At 33.8% G+C, this 22,254-nt stretch overlaps 2 protein-coding genes across 3 annotated transcripts in view; one reads left to right on the forward strand and one right to left on the reverse strand.

Annotated features, from left to right (window-relative positions):
* Window positions 1-11,168, forward strand: part of LOC131854875 (uncharacterized) — a 157,365-nt gene extending 146,197 nt beyond the window's left edge. Inside the window, exons 4-7 of one of the 2 annotated variants that reach the window (XM_059206055.1) lie at window positions 1,348-1,567; window positions 2,084-2,258; window positions 6,960-7,096; window positions 10,906-11,168. In XM_059206055.1, coding sequence (XP_059062038.1) covers window positions 1,348-1,567; window positions 2,084-2,258; window positions 6,960-7,096; window positions 10,906-11,111 — 738 coding nt within the window. In that variant the 3' untranslated portion in view covers window positions 11,112-11,168. The remainder of the gene's footprint in view (window positions 1-1,347; window positions 1,568-2,083; window positions 2,259-6,959; window positions 7,097-10,905) is intronic. The other variant, XM_059206056.1, reaches the window with a different exon arrangement.
* Window positions 1-22,254, reverse strand: part of LOC131854874 (myelin expression factor 2-like) — a 255,111-nt gene that overhangs the window by 37,346 nt on the left and 195,511 nt on the right. The window lies entirely within an intron of this gene.

Raw genomic sequence — 22,254 nt, forward strand, 5'->3', positions numbered from 1 at the left:
GCACTTGTTCTGTATCGTCCGGTGAAGCTGTAAAGGCCATCTGCCAACAGCATTAGAGTAGTCCGAAAAAAATTCAGTTCTTTTCTAAATAAATTGACTATTAAAAGAGTTTAAATTAACTCAATTAAATTAATTTACGGGTTTATTAAAAATATTAAAAAAATATGTCACCTAGCTACTTTACGTATTGACCCATATATATTTTTTTATAGTTACGCCCTTATTTCCATAGACTGAAGGTCCATGCCGTTTTTAGCAATTTTTTTTTTAATTCATTCTAATTTTTTCCTCGCCTTTATTGCTCCGCGAATAATATGCATTGTGGCTTCTAACTTCACTGACCCATATTTAACAATATATTCTGCGAAGATTTCAACCTAATTTCGCGAACTGTTTTTATGTAAAACCTTAACATACAAATCCACAAATTGACAGTCTTCACTTTATCTACAACTTTATGTTACATATAAAAACAAATGCAAAAGAAACATTTCTTAATATTAAAAAAATAATAATTTTCCTTATTTATTATTATTTTCTTAAATTTATGAATTATTATTCGGTTCTGGACAAATATTTGAATTATAATACATGTATATTCATATGCATACTATATTCTTTTGTAAATATAAAAGGAATGTAAGCGAAGGATGTTTGTTACAAATTTCTCCTTATTTGTAACAAGGAATTCTTTGTTTCCTGTTCTATGACGTTCATGTAATATGGTATCTCGTGAATTTTGTTACTTTGCAAAGTATTTCTATATTCTTTATTATTTCGTTTATCAAATATTAGAAATACAGGTATCGTTATTGTGTTATTTTCACATAATTATTTCAGTTCTTTAACAACCTCTACTAAAATGGTCGCAGTTCGAACTGATTTCCATTGACCTTCTACATTAACCTGCCGACTATTCTTAGCTTTGTTGTTTGTTGTGATGGGAAAATTTTCATAGGAATGAATAAATTATATGACCCTGAGCTTAATATACGACTGTTTTTCTGGATAGTGATGAACATGTACATATCTAACATGTTCAAAAAAACATGTTAGATATGTATTTGATGCCGTGGTTTGTTATCGGTGTTTCCATCACCGGAGAATTAGTTATAAATATAAATTGGCACAGAATTCTGATGTTCGGGTACACAAAGGCGGCGGTAATCACTTAGTAAGTGAGGCGCAAGCTAGTTTGCTTCTTGCTGTATGCTTTAAAAAAATGCAGTTCTGTGCACTAGGCCAGTGTGACCTATATTTTTTTAAATGCCTTTTTGGCGAGTATCCTGAATACGTCAAACATAGAGGACGATAATGTACATGTTTTAAATAAATCTTTAATTCCAGGTGTCCTGGGTCCGACGTAGAGGTAGAGATGAGATGCCAGAACTCCTCACAGTTGGTGCCACTACGTACGCAGCTGACAACCGAGTGACGGTTGCGAAGCGGTACCCTGGAAACTGGAGGCTACTCATCAGGGAAGTTAAACCTGATGATGAAGGAGTATACGAGTGTCAGATATCAACACATCCGCCAAGAGTTAGCAAGACTTATTTGCACGTTAATAGTGAGTATTTTTTTATATTGGTATATGATAATGCTGCAATATATTGGGCTAACAATAAAGTTGTAAGCTATCGGGGCACCGTGAGCATAAAGTCAGGTCAGATAGAATATTTACCAGGAGTTAATCACGATGGTTTCTAAAAGGAACCATAAGTAGATAAACCTGACATGGTATATTGCTAGCCATAGAAGCCACTATCCCCATTACTAACAATATTCTAATAATTATTGATCATTATTCCAACCATTCCACAGCTCAATTTAGTCATTTTAAATTAAACTTAAATTAAAGAGAATATTTTCTATTTCAAATTTGATCTAACATAAGATATATACTATTTAATATTTTGTATCTATGTTTTTAATAGATAAAATTAAAATATAGTGGACAGAAATACTGGTGCGTAACCGGAGCTGGTCGATAATAATACTATAGTATAAAACTACACAGGTATAATTTCTATTTACGTAGGTCGTATTGTGTCATGCTATTCACAAAATATAATTTTGTTTGTAGCACCACAAGTGTGGGTGGTGGACGAGGCAGGAGCGCCACTCTTGGAGAAATATTACGAGGCTGAATCCACATTGGCGCTGGTGTGTAGAGCTAGGCATGTGGAGACGCCTGCTCTGCTAACGTGGCTGCATGAGGGCAGAGCTCTCAACGCTGATACTACTAGAGGCGGTATCAGGTATATTTATATATTAATAATAAAACTCAAAGTAAGAGTAAAATTCACAATCAAAGTCGAAGTCAGAGTCATGGTCAAAGTCAGAGTCCAAGTCAGAATCAAAGTCAGAATTAAAATAATAGCAGGTAGAGTAATAGGTATTATATGTAGGTCAGAAATCACATCGTACCGAGGCATGACACCTTAGCCCTTTGAAATGTGTCGCATTTGACACGTCGCCGTCGTTCCTAATGCTATTGGAAATTCAAAACCATGAGGTCTTTAAGGTCGGATATTATAAATATTAGATAGTAAACAAATCTTAATATTTATTGGATCTAGCAAAAATCATATAGTAAACACGAAGAAAAACTATAATGGAATTAAGAATCTATAACTTAATTCGATTGAAGAAGAAAACACGACTTATTCAGTCCCAGCTGGTAAGAAAGAATACGTAGGATAAAGTTTATTTCATTGTAGAAAAAATCTCACGTGAGTTTTCTGTGCCCTATTTTCAGTATCTATTCATTTAATGGAAAATTCCTTAAGTTATGGTGTGTGATTGTGTTAAACACAACAAAAGCCTTATACGTAAACAAAGTTTGATGGTTCAACTTCTAACACGTGTAAACAGAGTTATAAAGTTTATGGAATCAACTACTTTAACTTTTAGCTACAGCATTATGCGTTAAACTTAAGATTTAATATAATAAATCTATACTAATATAAACAGAAATAGATTTTTTTAAATAAGCTAAGTATTAACACATTTCAATAGTAATATGTTTTAAAGGTACTTATTTATGTAAATGCACATTAAAAAAAATATATACTGTACGTATATCACTCAATTGTTTAAAAATCTTTGATTATTTTCAAAATATGGAGTCTCTATATTAAAAAAAGGGAAAATTCTAACAATAGCATCAAAAGTGCAAAACTTTCAGTTCTCCTACGTTTATTAAAAGTTATGTCACTCCCAGAGAGTATATTTTTTTACGTTACCAAAACTATTTCGTACGCTAAAAATAGTAAAAGTAACTCTAGTATATTGTTAGCTCAGATGTGTCAATTAAATAATAAGAACCATGAAAAAAACTAACAAGGCAACTGTTGAACATGTCTTGTAACGTAGGTACAAAAATATTTAAAATTGTGCAGAAAAAGTCGACATTGTACATATTTGTAGTCGTCACTCGTGACTTCGTCTGCTGAAATGTTTCATCCCTTATTCCGCCCCCTGCCAGTTTATTTTTTAAGATAATTATGTTTCAAAGTAAGTTTATATGAGTAAAGAATTCTATACTATTATATACTATTCTAATCTATGTCCGCGTGGAATTAAAAAAATAAAATGTTTCAAATAAAAATAGCCTAAGTTACCTCTTACGACATTAGCTATCTGCTAGTGAAAGTCCCGTTAAAATCGGCGCAGCTTTTTGAAAGATAAGCAAGAACAAACATAATAAAATATTTTTAATTAAACTTTTAATGTAAGTACTGTATGTTAAATATGATTTTAAACAAAAATCATGATTTAGAAGTTTTTATACATTCTCATAAAAGAACGCACCTCGTTCGCGTTTAGGCTGCTAATTTTCGAGAAGCAATTTCCGTGATGTATGATCGATTACAATATTCTTCCAATACATAACTCATTTCCTCAGGTACACCTGTGCCCGACATCTAACGTGAACACAAAGATTGACTGATCCACTCGTTTAATTTTTTTAATGGGTTAATATAATAATAATAATATCCCAGGAGCTTGTAGCTCACACATTACACAGCGACATCTAGTCCCAAGCTAAGCAGAGCTTGTGTTATGGGTAACATAGAACTTGATTTTTTTGTAAATAGATAAATATACATAGCAAATATCTAGACCAATGCAAACAATCATGCTCATGAATAAAGGAAATATGGTTACCCTGCTCTAAAGCAGGTGGGAGTACAATACCATATTATATCGGTATACGCTGACGGGTCATCAGTAGTGGATGATAGAATAATCATTAGCATATCGTAACGAATTCATTAGAAGTCAACTGCAATGGTCAAAAGACATCATCTTGACATAGTATATTGCTAACAATGGGACCTCTAGGTCCCGTTACTAATGGTCCCTTGCAGCCCTTTCCATTAGTTTTAATACCAGTGTGACCTTATCTTAATTATTACAAGCCTACGCAATTTGCAGTATAATAGACTTAATTAACGAATAGTATTTTTATACGCATTATGTCCAAGATTCCAAGCAAAGTAATTAGTATAACAATAGGGGCATAATCAGCGAACGTAAGATCGTGACATCCAAAAGATTAATAGATAAAAAAATGCTTTAAAATTAACAAAATAAACATTATATAAGTAGAATGACGAACAAGTAGATAACCAACCAGACGGACAAACCGTCATGCATTGGCATTCCAAAAGACTAAAATATTTATTATTCTGTTTATCCAATTTCACTATATCGCCCTTTAACCAAAGCACAGCTTGTAAGCTACTTGGCAGCTGAAATATGTTAAAAAAGGTACCCACTTAGATAATTTTGTACGAAGTCTAAAGTTTATGTTAAATATAATTTTATTAAATAACTAGGAGGGCCCACGGCGTCATCCTCCTGAAATTTATAACCTATGTTTTATTCTGATGTATCATCATTACATAGTATAAAATAATGTCGCTGTCGCTGTCTGTCCCTATGTATGCTTAAATCTTTAAAACTACGCAACGGATTTTGAAAGGGTTTTTTAATAGATGATTCAAAAGTAAGGTTTATATATATAATACACGTACACCCAGGCGAAGCCGGGGCGAGTAGTCAGTAAGCTATATTATTGTAAAGTGTCATCAAAATCCGTTTAGTAGTTTTTGCGTAAAACCACTGAGCGACCACTAGCCGTAATAAAATAGCATTGTTTGTTCTCTTTAAATCCACCTTTTGATACAAAACAACAAAAGTCAATACAAGGAAGTACATGTAGAACGAGTAACTCATTGTTTTCAATTAATTTAATTAAGAGTTCGGAGACGTAGTCCTCCCTTAAGATTGCATGGGCTTTCACCGCTTATTGTCAGGTTCGTGTGTCGCCGTAAATCCTGGGTTTATATCGAATAGGGATGGGAATGTGGGATTGTCCCGGTTACCAACAAAAGCATGATTAAATTTCCATTACACGGCACATTACTTTGCCATTGAATTTGTGTAACAAAGCGTCATTTCTAATCGATTCTAATGGCACTTTTCGATTTTGAGTATACTGTTAAAGTGTTTTATACTTGTTTGTTTGTTTATAAATTAAAAAAATAATCTTTGCAAATAAATAAAATTGAAGTGTCTGTTTGTGAAAGTGAAATAATCTTTTTTAACTACATGCATATGAATATAAATACACCAAAATAATATTTTATATCTTTTTTATCTGTCTGTCTATCTGTTTGTTCGGGCTAATCTCTGAAATGGCTGGACCGATTTTGAAGTGACTTATTGGTAGGTAGCTGATGTAATAAGGAGTAACTTCTTAGGCTACTTTTATTTTAGAAAAATTCTCTAATTAACTTTTTTGTTAAATTCCATGCGGACGAAGTTGCGGGTACAGCTAGTTAATTATAAAACACGTAACAAACAAAACGGGCAAACTCTCATGATAAATACCTGTTAGAGGCTGAAGCGATCGATTTATCAAAATTATTCTATTGTTGTTTGTTTTATTCATGTTTTTTTAATTAATTTTAAAAAATACACATAACATGGTTTTCATGAAAACAAAACGGACGAAAACCTTTTATAGGAATATCATAACATATTCCTATAAAAGGCTGACGTGATGAAGTTATTAAATTTATTTTAATTTGAAAACAGAACAAATTTTTAAAGCCAAAAAAATTAGTTGGTAATTAAATTAATTATCAAATAATTAGTAATTGGCAACCCTAATGTTAGGTAGTTGATGGACACAACCCTAAATCCCTGGCAGTGGCAGTACGATAGTCCAGTGGCAATACACAATCTATCAATCCGCAATCAGGGCATGTGATAAATTAAACCCACACACCCTACCTGGACGGGAATGAACCTAATTTATGAGTGTGTAAGGATGTATGCCGGGTTTAATGTACGGTTCATATCATTTTAATGTAGGTATCCAATCAGAAATGTAATAAAACCTTGATCAAATTTATACATACTGAATCGAATTTAAATATCAGGGTTAAATATCATTATATATAATAAACTGAATATTTGAAATAACTTGCCCCTCCCATATAATAAAGTCCGTCAATCACCACGTTTAAAAAATGTTAAAATCACATTGTCTATGGACACATGACGCAGTTTCAAGCTTAAAGAATATATTACATTTTCATTCCCCTCAGTTCGATCCCCCGTCCAATACAAATGGGGATCGAAATTATGATGGCCCGAGCCGAGATTCGAACCCTTAGCGGTGCCCTCAGACTAAAGTCGTATCCGTCAGGAAGGAGTTGGCCTTCATCCGCTCCATAAGTCCCTCTCCTCGGGTTTAGAGTGCCGTCTGCACTCGCCCCTTACCGTCCCGTGAAAGTGTAAAGGCAAGCTGCGGCCGACATCAGCACAGCACAGTATGTACGTATATATTTATATATATGTAGGTATTTTAGTTTAGGGTACTAGTAGTAGTTATTTTTTGTGTCTTACATTAATTTATAATATTTTATTTTTTATTTTTGCAGTGTCAAAACAGAACAAGTGGCAGGCGGTGCAGACAGCCTGCTGCGGCTTGCACGTGTAAATACAAGTGATTCAGGAAATTACACGTGCGCAGTCCGCGGCGCCAGGTCGCATACTGTCTCCGTTCACGTGCTTAATGGTACGTAACAACTTATTAAGTATGGTATTATTAGAAGAAGAATAATTTATTTTAATCTATTGTAACTACAGTTTCTGTCTGTCTACAGTCACTGTCATCTATATACATGAACAGCACTACGGACATCACAACGTTTTGTGACGTCCGAGATACCTCTTATTGCTATTTCGGAGGCCTACCTTTTGCCCAGTAATTTCACTGCATATCGTAAACATCAACCAAAATATCTTAAAAGCAATCAACGTGAAATTATTTAAATTATTAACCGGGTTTTAACACGAATAATTTTATGGCAAATAAAGGTATTTACCTCTCTCGACATTTCGACTAGGTTGCACTAGCCGTGGTCACGAGCTGACTGGAGTAACAGCGATGTCAATGTAGATAGGTGACAGCAGTTTTTTCTTCATCTACCGTCACTAGATTGTTTAACGAAAGTTCGCGACACACAGCACTCACGGTATCTCGTATGTACATTAAACACGAAAGTTTAAAAGTAACAATCAACGTGAAAGTAGACCACTTTTTACAAAGTCTACTCATCACGCTACACATCCTTCAGTGTTGCCCCGTCAACATATACCGTTAGCATAGAAGGGTATAGGATTCCATATTCATCCATTAAAAAAAGTCCCATTAATTCTTAATCTTAATAAATAATTAAATGCACTAAAATGTTTAAATAAATTAACTTATACATAACACTTACGCTAAAGTACTCAGAAAGCAAAAACTAATTCAATTTACCTCGGCCTCATCATTTTCTTCCTTTCCACGTACGAGAGTACAGTACTCCATATTCATCCATTAAAAGTCCCACTAATTATCAATCTTAAAAAATAATGAAATGCACCGATGAAGCTACTGTTTAAATAATCTAACTAATACATGCCACTGTGTCGGTAAATCACTGAAAAGGTGAAAATAATGCAATTTATTTCAGCCTCTTTATTTTCCCCTTTCCATTATGTCTGTTAAACGATTTTCGTTCAGACGATTTATCTTAATGGTGATTGATTAATGTTTCCTAAATACAAATAATGAAAGAGTATGAAAAGTTTGGTATTTAAATATAAATTATATTTATTTAATGGATGATAATGGAATGGTGCTCCTGCGTTAACGGTTTACGCTGACGGGGCACCAGTGGAGGATAATAAGACTAGTGTGAGGTCAGCTCAGTTAGCCCAACGTGAAAAATGGCAATTTGCACGATGGTTTCCGGAGGAACCACGTGGAGGCTAACCTGACATGGTATATTGCTAGCAATGGAAATATTAGTCCACAATACTAACAGTCTCCTTTCCTATCCTCTAATGATCAGATCCAGGGTAATGGAAATTGTGAACTAAATTGAATAAATGTTTGTTGAGTTCAAATATATCACAGGTAATATAATATTATATACGAATACTAAAAACCATAAACTAATTTTAGCTTTTTCATTTATTTTCGAGTTATTGATAAATGTGTCGATTCGTTTTTTTTTCCTATAAATTAGACATAATGGATTATTAAAAGGTTTACGCAATTTAAAAGATGGAATTAACAGAGGCATGTACGTTTCAGTAGGAGCGCAGTCATGCTTGGTTAACTGGACTAATAATGGGCCAAGACTAGAGAAATTAATATTTTATTAAATTAACAAAGTTGCGTAATATTTCGTCCGAAACTCTTTCGTAATTTTATTATAACTTCATGTACTAAAATGCTCAGCCGGCTTGTTTTGCAATTACGAGTAATACCAATCAAAGTTGATTATTCGTTTTTGACTGCCTTCAAAAAAAACTGTCTTTTATTTTTTTTTACATAATTAGAATACTGTCATACTGACGCACCTGATCTTATATTTGTTTTTGTCTATATACATAAACAACACCATGGATATGACGTCATTATGGAACTTCCGTAGTCATAAATATGTTCTAGTTATGTTCACTTATATATTTTGACGGTTACCACTTACCATCAGGTAGGTTGCCAGCTGTTTGCCATTTTAATGACATAAAGAAAATATGAAACGGTTACTATAGTTATACATGAAATTTAAATATCTACTTCAACATATTTCTTGATGATCAAAACGCTTAGTCCTAAATAGATAAAGTAATTTAAAAGGAATTGTCATTACGAGTCCAACGATTTGATAAACAGATCGTCCAACTCTCTAGTTACAAATGACTATACAAAAATGTGCTTGCCAAGTTTTTTCCTCAAAACCACTAAAACGCTTTGGATAGATGCCTAAAATAATAATCATTCATTTTGCTGCCTAAACTTGACTTTTTTAGTTAGTTACGTAGCATTTTTCCATGTGTTCTTAGCTTAAATTCTAATGATATAAAAAATGAACCTTTAGAGCTTAACCGAACAATAGCGCGAATGCAAATGGCACTCCACACCCGCAGAAGGACTTATGGCGCGGCTTAAAGCCAACTCCCGCCTGACGGATAGGACTTTGGTCTGAGAGCACCGCTACGCGTTCGAACCTCGGCTCCGGCTGTCGGAATTTCAATCCCGATTTTAAGTTGGACTGGAGACCAGTTATAAAAAATATGTATTTTACTGTTTTTATAATTATCTACTATATGTAGTTTTGACTACCATCTTTGTGCACTTGGTTGCAATTTATTGTGATAATAAGTTTTGTTTAAAATACTGCGGATTAAATACTGAATTTAATATCATGAAAATTAGTTTTTTTGTTCGTTTCTTGTACTGTGTATGTAGCAATTCTGACGGAACGAAAAATTTTAATGATTGCTCAGAAAATAGGGAAAATTCAAAAAACATACTTAACTACTATTTTAATGTCGCGCGATGGAAATAAACAACAAAGTCATATATATACACGTCATATTCTTTGATATGTGCAACATATATGTTGTATTCTATATGCAGAATACAAATATTCAAATTCAGAATTCCATTCTTCATTTTTAAATTCGTTGAAAAATTTCGCGCGCTCTAACACGCTGCCGGTGACAGGTGACGTTTTAGTACTTTTTAATATGAAAAAATCTGTTATTGGTGAGATTTTTTACTCAAAGTCAATATAATAATCATATTTGACATTTTGCTACATGTCATAGAATGTCACGACCATTTACCCCGATGGGATAGTCAGAGCCAAGCTGTGAACGTCATGGTGAATGTAATATGACATGTCCACATTTTGCTGACACTGGTCATCCGTAACCCCCTAGGGTGGTGAAGGTTGGGGCCTCGGGGCGAACTCCTCTGCCCCGGCATCAAATCCAGAGGAAAATCTCCCGGGTAGCTGGGTTGTAAGCCTCGTAGGGAATTAACATATGAAGAAATCTAATTAACTAAACTTTACCTAACTAAAGAACTGGTGTCATACTTGAGGAATAATTTTTTATTTTGAATTATTTGTATTTTTTTTTTGTAATGTATTTTTGGTTCGCAATACGCGTAATATTGCATGCAGAAGTTTAGAATAAAGTAGTAAAGAATTCTATTTCTAATACCAAAATCATTCTCGTAGAAAGGAAACTTTTTATTGCAGTTACGAATACTAACTTGATGGATTACATCGGTCGTTATTTTATTCTTTTTATTTTTATAGAATAATAATAAATTGTAGTCGTGAATCTAACTATGGTGTCCCAATTGATTCGACATTAAATCACTCATATGTTTCGCCTCTGAATTAGTCATTGCCAGGCAATTAATGGAGTTCTAATCTAAGCCTCATCTTGACTATTGAGCAGTAGTAATATCTAGTTTCGTATTGTATCCTTCTACTCTTTTTGTATTATAAGACTAAGCCAGAGCGTTTGTTCCAGAAGAAAGCCTTGCTGAGCTACACGCCGGGACAATATCACAGCATCAGCGCTCGCTATCAACGGCTACAACGTTATTAATAGTGTTATTTATATTAACAGAGCGATCGTCGTTATTAAAAACTGTTATTTTTGTCACAGCTCTAGTTTGTACGTTGACGGCCGATAGCCTATCTAATGATAATTTTATGGTATTGTTACCTACGTGATATGAAAGTTTAGATGTAAATACAAGTTTGATTATGAAAAGATAAATTATAAATAGTTACTGGGAAATAAAATTTCATTGTATATATCTGTTGTTTTATTTTATTCGATTATTCACTAGAGGGAGATATTATACACTCGTCTATTAGATTCTGTCTTAGCTATTTGCAGTTTTAGGTCTGGTTTAAAAGGTGATATATGGCAGTGAAATAACAGCGTACAGACACATGACTACTACATTTCAATGATTCTAAACCTGAATCCATACAACCACATCCAGTCCGGACTACTCAGTCCGGACGTGACCGGTGCCGTTGAGGCTTTCCGATTGGTGCATCCCCCAAAAGTTCGAGACGTATCAACCGATGCGCCAATCAAATGACGCGTTGATTGGGATCGTACGGCTCTCATCGGAAATGTACGAGGACCCTAAACTATTAATTATAGATCTTAACAATTGTCTAGAAGCATTGTCAATAGTGAACTTAATCGTTGGACATGCCCAAATTTTGACAGAAAACTTGGTGCTAATTTAGGTAATGGTCACTCAGTGTAACGACTTTCATTGAATCCGTTCAACTGTTTAGGCGTGTCATAGTTACACAATCACAGTTAATGAGATGGCAGTCATTAGGTCGACTCTGCGAGCAATGGGCCCGTTACCCGAACAATCAGCTAGAGCAGGACATACACACGTATAGGAAGAAGATGGCCCGACTATTAGAGGTTTTGGACAGAATAGGTTTTTACTAAAAAAGAAGCTATTATAGCGGACTTATATATATTATAACTTTATACTGGACTGTTAAAATTACATAATTTATACGACATTCTGGACGATTTTTTATTATGGACGATAATAGAATACAGTGCACTTGCACACTGTATTATGTTACGGTGGCGGGGCAGTAGGAGATGAGGATGAAGTCAACAGTATAAGTCCATGGTGTAGACGTCTTCGGTGGTGTAGCGGTTTAACACAGCGCTTTACTTCGGAACGTGGCGTGTTCGATTCCTCGCACGGTACAAATATTTAATTCATGAGTATGAATGTTTGTATCGGTCTGGGTGTTTTCTATGTATGTTATGCATGTATTTACAAAAAAAGAATTTATGTATTTATATCAGTTGTCTAGTACCCGTAACACAAGCTCTGCTTAGCTTGGGGTTAGATAGCGCTGTGTGAATTGTTACTGAGATATTACTATATTAGTAGGCAGTACTATTTAGATTTTTATATGAATTTACCAACAAAAAAAATATCTCATAGATTATTATAAATAACATACATTTTTGTACCAGTAACGAAAATTTTCAAATCCTATTATTTTACCAATTTTATGCTTTGAAGTCTTTTATCCTATAATTCAACGGGAGTTAAGTGGCAACCTAAGCACTACTTACAAATGAAGTTTACAAAGGATGTTGCTTGGCGAACTGAGGCGTAGTACCTCATCTTCAGAAACGACTTCCATTCACAATACTTGAATATCTATTCTTAGATACAAAAAATATTTTATATTTATCAGTTCAATCCAATATCACTATATTCTACGGGATTCTATTTCCGATTATTGTATTTCTAATAATATAACATGCGAGTTATCATGAATAATATATTCATGTTGGAAATAACGTGAATGGGAAATAATATTTAACGGGCCACGCGTGTGTACGTGTCCTTTATTATTAGACATGTGATACGGGAAGTGACGTCGTATACAATTCCCCCATATAAGGTTTATTTTATAAAATGTATGGAAATGGGAGCGTCATGTCTTAGCGCATTTATGGAAAGCACTTTACCGGCGATGCGTGTCAAGGGTTGTAGAGCAGCCTTTAAGTCGTTAGTGTTAAGAATATTACAGACATGCAGTTCTGTTCTGTTAGGTTTTGTTGACGGCCTCGGTTGTCTAGCGATTTATTGTAGCATACTGCCTTATCCGATGGTTGCGGGTTCGATTCCTCGGACGGTACAAACATTTTGATTGATAAGTATGATTGTTTGTATTGGTGTTTGTATGTATTAAGTGTGAATCAAGTAAAAATTTTTTAGTTCCAATCTATATCATGTATGCTTTTAAATAATAAAAAAAATCCGAATCATTATCAGTCAATTCCTTTTGGAGCTACGATGCCACAAACGGATACACAAACTTTTAACACTCTTATTTTTTGGAAGAATATTAATAACTCTTTACAGTTCACACAGCGCCTAGGCCCAAGCTAAGCAGAGTATATGTTATTCGTACTTGACAACTGATATAAATACTTAGATACTTTTTTTTTATAAATACACATACATAGAAAACACCCAAAGACCTATACTAACAATCATAATACAAATATTTACACCATGCGAGGAATCGAACCCGCGACAATCGAAAGTAAACCAGTGTACTTAACTACTAGACCAGCGAGGCCGTCAAAAATATAAGGTACCTTAATAGGTTTGATTTAATACAATGTTTTACACGATTTAATTTACACATTGATAAATAAAACATGCGTGTCCGAACCGTCCCGTAAGACATTATATATTTATATTAATGGAGTCTGTGGCCCCTCGACAGAGGTAGCCGCACAGATGAAAGGTCAGCGTAATAACAAATGCTAAATTGAATACTTTAAGGGAAAATAGTGGAAATTAAAAGTTATTTTTGTTGAATCCTCTCTGTCCTTAAGGTTTAGATTCCTATGTATATATATACTGACGACCTCAGCGGTCTAGCGGTTTAGCACGATGCTTTACGTCCGATGTCACGGATTCGATTTCTCGCACGGGGCAAACATTTGTATTAATGAGTATGATTGTTTTCTATGTATTTACCAAAAAAATATCTATATATTTGTATCTAGTTATCTAGTACCCATAATACAAGCTTTACCTAGCATTCCTTTGGTTTAGATAGCTCTATGTGAATTGTCCTATAATCTACTATGTACTATATATTACATTATTATTATATTATATATTTAGAGACTTAGTACTATCAAAGTACACTCATCAAAAAAGTCTAAGCAACACATATTATTTCAAATTATTAATCAATTTAAGTTAAGAAAGTTTAAATATTTTTCTTGCGTTACTAATATTAGGAATTGATAAACTTCAAAGAGGTATATTAAAAAACGGAAAAATAAGATCTTTTGAACAGAAAATTGCCACAACATATATACACCTATACTTGAAAAGGGGTTAGGATATAGAAAAAAAATGTTAAAAAGGACCCGTTATAGCACAAAGAAGTACTTATGTCACTAGATTCACTTCAATTTATTTGAATGACGCGTAGTTCCCGAATATTCAACTGAATGCGAGCTCACTTTATATTCATCTCTAATACATATGCTGAACCTATATGGGCTCGAGTGTAGTGTATCTACTGACAGTTGTTGATCTGTACAATTTTTTGATCTATGAATTATGGAATTTTCTAGATAGCATTTTATATTTGAAAATGTTTGTTTTAGGAATCTAGTTAATTTTTATTTCGGAGAAATATTACGACTGCGGCGCGATAATCCTTACTAATATTATAAATGTAAAAATAACTCTTTCTGTCTATCAGTCGCGCTTTTACGCCAAAACTACTGAACCGATTTAAATGAAATTTGGTTCACAGCCTGAAAAGGGCTCTGCGAAAGCACATTTAAATGCGAAAAAAGGGTTTGTAAAGTTTGAAAGGGGTGATGAAAGGCTGTATGAAAATATGGTCATTTTTGAAGGTAGAAGCTTGAAAGTTGTTTTTTTGCCTATTTATTAGATATAAACAAATCTGATATTCTATAAAAAATTAATTAAGGGGGTAAAATAAAATAGGAAATGTAAGTTTATATGGAAATTCTTAATTTTGTACAAAAATGTATGGCTTGTTTGTAAAATAATATATATAATTCAAATAGTTAGCCGTATAAATGATTGTTAGTAAAGTAATAAATAAAAGTTATTTTCCTGCAGTAAATTGGTACACGAATGTTTAATACAGAACGCCCTTATTATTATGAATACAGGTACTGTTTCTCTGTACGGTCTGTGATAATGACAGTGTACCAACGAGTAATTAATATGGCTGTTTTGTTAAATATTCATGAATTAATTATGTAGTTCGGATTTGTAATTAGTTGATTTAACTAGTTCATTGGTGTTGTGAAGGACGTCACAAATGGAGCAGATATATCTTATAAATTAATATATATAAAGGATAATTCACACAGCGCCATCTAGGCCCAAGTTAATATATCTAAAGCTTGCGTTATGGCTACTAGTTAACTGATAGAAATGCATAGATTTTTTTTATACATATTATACATAGAAAACATCCAGACCGATAGAAACAATCATACTCATTAATACAAATGATTGTACCGTGCGAGGATCTAGACCCAAGTTAAGCTAACTAAAGCTTGCGTTATGGCTACTAGTTAACTGATACAAATACATAATTTTTTTTTATACATATCACACATATGTAACACCCAGACCGATAGAAACAATCATACTCATGAGTACAAATTATTGTACCGTGCGAGGATCTAGACCCAAGTTAAGCTAACTAAAGCTTGCGTTATGGGTACTAGATGACTAATACAAATACATAGATATATTTTTCATACATGTCATACATAAAAATCACCCAGACGGGTACAAACAATGATACTCATGCATACAAATGTTTAGGCCGTGCGAGGAATCGAATCCGCGACCATCGGAAGTAAGGCGGTGTGCTAAACCACTAGAACTCTAAGGTTGTCAATTTAAATATTAAATTTAATAATTAAATTAATTAAAACTTATATGTTAAACTATTATAAATACAACTAGAACCGAGCTAGGCTTTATTCAGTTGTCTGGATGGGTACCTCCATCTCACGTAGTTCAGCGGTCAAACAGCGTGATTTTTAAGCTGTGTTTCGGTTGTAGACTGCAACCTTAAGCATGCATTAGAAGATAATCAGAAGGCAGAGGCATAAGGTGGAGGAATTACAAGATAAGAGACATCACACTTGAATGTTAAAGCATAAGTAATTATTGTGTAATTATTTATATAAAAAAATATTCAGAAGAGCAACACACAAGTTTCTCGCTCTCTCTTCTTTTGATGAATCTGCGTACCGAATGAGTGGTAGAATCAGAAATATGACTATTCAAAAGTGCTTATAATGAATAACTAGCTTTTCCCCACGGCTTCGCTCGCATTATTTTATCCCCTTAGGTGTGGAATTTATCAAAATCCTTTCTTAGGGGATGCCTACGTCATAGTAGCCTTATGCATGCAAAGTCTCAGCCCGATCGGTTTAAATTTGACAAAGTTTCATATAAACTTTCATCCCCTATTTTATCATCCCTTTGGGGGTAGAATTAATCAAAATCCTTTCTTAGCGGATGCCTACGTCATAAAATCTACCTGCATGCTAAATTTCAGCCCGATCCGTTTAGTGGTTTGGGCTGTGCGTTGATAGATCACTACATCTTTGAGTTTATTTATTTATTTATTCTTTATTGCACTTTTAAAAATTGTACAATTTGGCGAGCTTAATGCCATATGGCATTCTCTACCAGCTAACCATTAGGTAAGAACAGAAAGCGGTTGATGGGCAGTGGTGGGAAAGGACTAACCTATATATAATATAGGTAAATAGGTTTTCTTAAAAATAATTACAAATATACATACATAAATATAAATATATACCTACTATAATACATAATAATGATACACCAATAAAATTTTATACACCAATAAAATTAAAAAAAAAGAGAAATTTACATATATATTATGACAACAATAGATAATTAAGAACCGTTTTGCTCATTCAAGAGATAATCAAAAATTTTCCGTTTGAAAACAGGCTTACTCTGTGCTTTGCGCAGGGCTACAGGCAATCTATTCCAAAGACTAATAGCAGTGACAGTGAATGAATTAGACATAAATCCAGAATGGTGTGAAGGAGTTGAGAGAAGAAGGGTGTGGACCGAACGAAGATTAAGAGAATGGGAGTCACTAATGAACTTGTCTTTCAAATATAAGGGAGAGGAAGTGTCATAGATGATAGTAAAGAGAGAACATAGGAGTTATATATATTTAGATAAAATAATTTCTAATTCCATAAGTGATTTTCTAATGGATGATAATAGAATGGTGCATCCGCTTGCGCTAACGGTATACGTTGACGGGGAATATGAGTATGAGGTCAGGTCAGCTATCCCATTATAACAAATTTATGAAGAATTTATTCCAATGGTCTCCGGAGGGAACCGCGTGGAGGTCAATCTGACATGGTACATTGCTAACAACGAGGTTATTAGTTCAAAGTATTAAAAATCCCATCGACACATGAGTATCACGGGTGTCATATATTGTGATAACGTGATGCCCTTAGTTCATATATATAGACGATTGTAGAAACTTTTCAAAATATCACCAATAACAAACAATGAAAAAAGACAAAACAAACGATTTTAAACTCTATCCTATTTGAAGTCGATTGAAAATCGAATACTATTCCCGAAACAATATATACAATTTTATGTCAACGAAATATTCATGTGATCTGTACCAATAGTAAGCATACAGTTATGTTTTGAAAATAAAATGAAATGAAATCCCGTAAGATACGATATCAACGAATACGTGGAAAGTCTGGCAGGAAAGTGCTTAAGTTGTGATAGGTTATAATAGAATAGATATATGTTACAAACTATTTTATATATTAGTGATGATTATGTCTGTTTTTTTCTGACAAAATCATCTTTAATGTTATTTATAACAACAGGCTTGCTTATAATGATTCTAAAAAATTACAGCTTCTAGAGAGTTTCTAACCACAATTGTTTTGAGCAAAACAGTTTTCCACGTTCATGCTAATCTTGTGAATTAAATATATGCAATCAATTATTTACAAATATATAGTATAAGGATTATATAATTATTATCCATGAAATAGATAAACGAGGCCTGACCAAAATCAATTGACTCGATACTTTAATTTGAAGTGATCATGGTTTAAGAATTTTTTATTGTAAACGGTTATGAGGGAATTAAATAAGAAGCTTTGCATAATTATAAAAAGAAAGCAAATTAATAAGAGTACGGACCATATGTGTGTGGAAAAAAATATAGTATTAAAAAACTCGGTATCACAGCTTCATATGAAAAATGTTTTATTCCTAATGACACAACTCTCAACGTACTGGCAACATAGTGATTACTTGTGCATTGGTGCAAACGGTGGTTTTTTTTTTTTGCTTTTTCGTGCTAGATTACATTGACGTACGCGTGCTTTTCATTCTAATTCACGCGGGAAAATTTGTGACATACAATTAGTATAGTGAATATACTACCAAATAGCACAAATTCATTGGAGTCAAAATATTTTTTTAAGGATGATAATGGAATGGTGCACCCACCTGCACTAAAGGTTTACGCTGGCGGAGCGCCAGTGGAGGGTGATAAGATGAGCATGAGGTCAGGTCAGATAGCCCATCGCGACAAACTTATCACGATAGTTTCCAGGATAAACCGCGTGGAGGTCAACTTGACATGATATGAGTACACTGCTAGTAATAAGATCATCAGTCCACATAACTAAGAATCGCCCCCCGCCCTTCCCATTGATCACAGCACATCGGTTTATGAATTGTTTTGGGGACATGCTGGACATAATGATAATGACCCCTAATAACATCCAAAAAAACACTGTATTTATATTTATATATCTCTATTGAATTAAACACCGATAACAAATCTCAACATTAATCCGAGAGAGCGGTAGAATCGCCCCTGCTGCTGCAATTTTCTATTGGTTGGTTTGTTTCAAATATACTTTGGTTTGAAACACACAACGAAGAATGTCAACTGTTACATTCATCATGACATCGACAATTAACAATGCCTCTGGTCCTATTTAAGTTTTTAAATGTTATCTTAATCCAAATCCTATGTATTATTATATCTTATGTATTATTCTCCAATCTGTCTTATCCACGGTAATTGTGCAGTCAGCCTTCCTGTGTGATAATTTAGACGTAAATAGTTACGCGGGAAGCGCCCGCTTAAAGGGTCAAGGAAGTATCTCCTCGATCGGCCTATGGCCTATATTAAGAGCGAAAGCGGTTCCTGTTTCAATTTAAAAAATAAAGGTAAGAATAATTGTTGAACATGGGCCATATAACAATAATTATATTTTTAATAATATTTTTTGTAAATACACACGCAATATATCTACATTAATCATACTCACGAATTGAACCCGCGACCATCCGAAATAAGGCTGTATACTAAACCGATAGAATATTGAGACTGTTAAATGCACATGTTATAAGGAAAGGTCCAGAGTCATTATTGAATATAAAATATCTCATTTTAAATAATTACTCCATTTAATATTGTGTAAAATCTTAAAAAAAGAACCTTATTCTAACAGACATAAAAATCAAAATAGTAGATTTCATTTTCCACATTCTAGTTTACCTTTTGTAGTTAAAAGATATCTAATTTCCTCGAGATACGGTCTAAATTCATGCGATATTACATTTATGCCAAGCAGAAGAGAAAACGCCACTACACATCCTATGTGGCTGTAGCCCACTCATGCATAAAATATACAATGCAAAACCAAACACACGAAATATCTCCTTTGGAAAGTTTACATTATCCTGAGGAGATAAATACCATCACTCAGGGGGGAAGGGAACTGTTAGTAATGTGGACTTATAACCCCATTACTAGCAATGTACCATGTCAGGTTGACCTCCACGCGGTTCCCCCTGGAAACCATCGTGATAAATTCCAAATGAATTTGTCACGATGGGCTAACTGACCTGACCTCATGTTCATCTTATCATCCTCCACTGGTGCCCCGCCAGCGTAAACCGTTAGCGCAGGCGGGTGCACCATTCCACTATCATTCACAAAAAAAAAATACCATCACTCCTAAGAATATCCTTCAATTCTGGTCCCTCGCGGGTAGGTAGGTAGCGAACTTTAAATAAGAGCGAGCGAGAATATAGATCTATTGATCTATGTAGGTAGCAGTGTTACATGTCTTAGCACCTAGTAATAGCCCCAAAAATAAAGATTACATTTTAGTTATGATGGCAATCTAAATATATATAACTCAAAGGTGACTCAGTGATCTATCAACACACACCCTAAACCACTGAACGGATTAGGCTGAAATTTGGCATGCAGGTAGATGTTATGACGTAGGTATCCACTAAGAAAGGATTTTGATTAATTCTACCTCCAAGGGGATAAAATAGGGGATGAAAGTTTGAATGATACTTTGTTAATTTTAAACCGATCGGGCTGAGACTTTGCAGGCATAAAGCATTACTATGACGTAGGCATACCCTAAGAAAGGATTTGATAAATTCCACCCCTAAGGGGATAAATTAACGCGGCCAAAAGCTAGTAAACATATAATAACCCAGAACAATTCTATTCACTTAACAATTGTACCATCCCGCAAAGTGATACAGTTAAAACGGCTTATAATATACGACACAAACTGAATACATAATTTACATTTTGAATATATTGTACGTATAATATTTGGTTTAGGCGTTTGAATTAAGTTACAACTATGCATAACCGTGTTTACATTAAATTATTACTTAGGATTAATTTTAACGGAATTGTCACGGACAAATGGTTTAATATGCCGGCTTTTAGACCGCAAAGGAAGTGGGTTCAGATCTGGTCAAGGTAAGATACTTTCTGTGTCGATTTAAGTTGTTCACTAATTTTCTAATGTTTTATCACAAATGAGTTACTTAACTGTTGATAAAAGGAAAGAGAGACAAACTTCTAAATTTAATTTCAGTTATGAAAATATAACAATGACTTAGTTTCGCATTTATAATAATAATATGAGACCAGTCATCGTCGTCGCCATCTAGTCCCAAGTTAAGCAGAGCTTGTGTTATATGTTATAAAAAATGTATAATACTTAATAAGTTGTCTAGTACAACTGATATAAATACATTTCTTTTTGTAAATACATATATATAATATATATAGGAAATAACCAGACTAATACAAACAAACATGCTCATGAATACAAATATTTATGCGCGGAATCGAACCCTCGACCATCGGAAGTAAAGCGGTGTGCTAAACCCCTAGACCACCAAGACGGTCAAATAACACAATAATAACAAATAAATAGCAAATAACCAGATCAATACAAACAAGTATACTCATGAATACAGATGTTTATAATGCACGAAGAATCGAACCCACGACCATTGAAAGTGAGATGATATCTAAACCACTAGAGCACAGAGACCGTTATAATATAAATATGAAATTCTATGGAATAGACTACACTACCATCCACACAATTTCTTTATCGAAATTTATGATATGTTCCAATCAATTGAACAAGAATCTGCCATGAAATTGTTTATCTTTATCATATATACTCGTATATTCTTACAGTTTTGGTATACTTATTGACACTATAAATATGAATGTAAGTTTGTTTGTTTACTTTTTATATTTTTTTATGTTTACATGAACAGCATCATGGATATCATTTTGTATATGATGCCCGTAAAACCAGCCATATGTTGTCAATTCAAAGGACTAAGATGTCATCCCACTTATCTTGTAATTTCACTACCATATCTCATCCTCCAACAGAAACACATCACATTTATAATTCTTCTAATCCAATCTTAACAATAGAATAATATAATATAATATATTTCAGGACAATTCACACAGCGCCATCTAGTCCCAAGCTGAGCAGACCTTGTGTTATGGGTACTAGACAACTGATATAAATACATGGATACATTTTTTTTGTAAATATATACATATTATATATAGAAAACACCCAGACCGATACAAACAGACATATTCAAGAATACAAATGTTTGTACCGTGCGAGGAATCGAACCCACGACCATCGGATAGTAAAGCGGTGTGCTAAACCACTAGACCACCGAGGTTATCCAAGAATTTATCGCCATGTAATGGTATGAAGTTATTTTTTAAAGGATGCTAATGGACAGATTCTTCTGCTGCGCTAACGGTATGCACTTGTAGGCCATCAGTGGAGTATAATAAGATAAACATGAAGTCAGATCAGTTAGCCCATTTAGCTAAATTCACAAGCAAACTACAATGGTTGAAGGAC

The sequence above is a fragment of the Achroia grisella genome, unplaced genomic scaffold (genome assembly GCF_030625045.1).
Source record: "Achroia grisella isolate CSIRO2021 unplaced genomic scaffold, CSIRO_AGI_Agris_v1 utg1248, whole genome shotgun sequence".
Lineage (NCBI taxonomy): Eukaryota > Metazoa > Arthropoda > Insecta > Lepidoptera > Pyralidae > Achroia > Achroia grisella.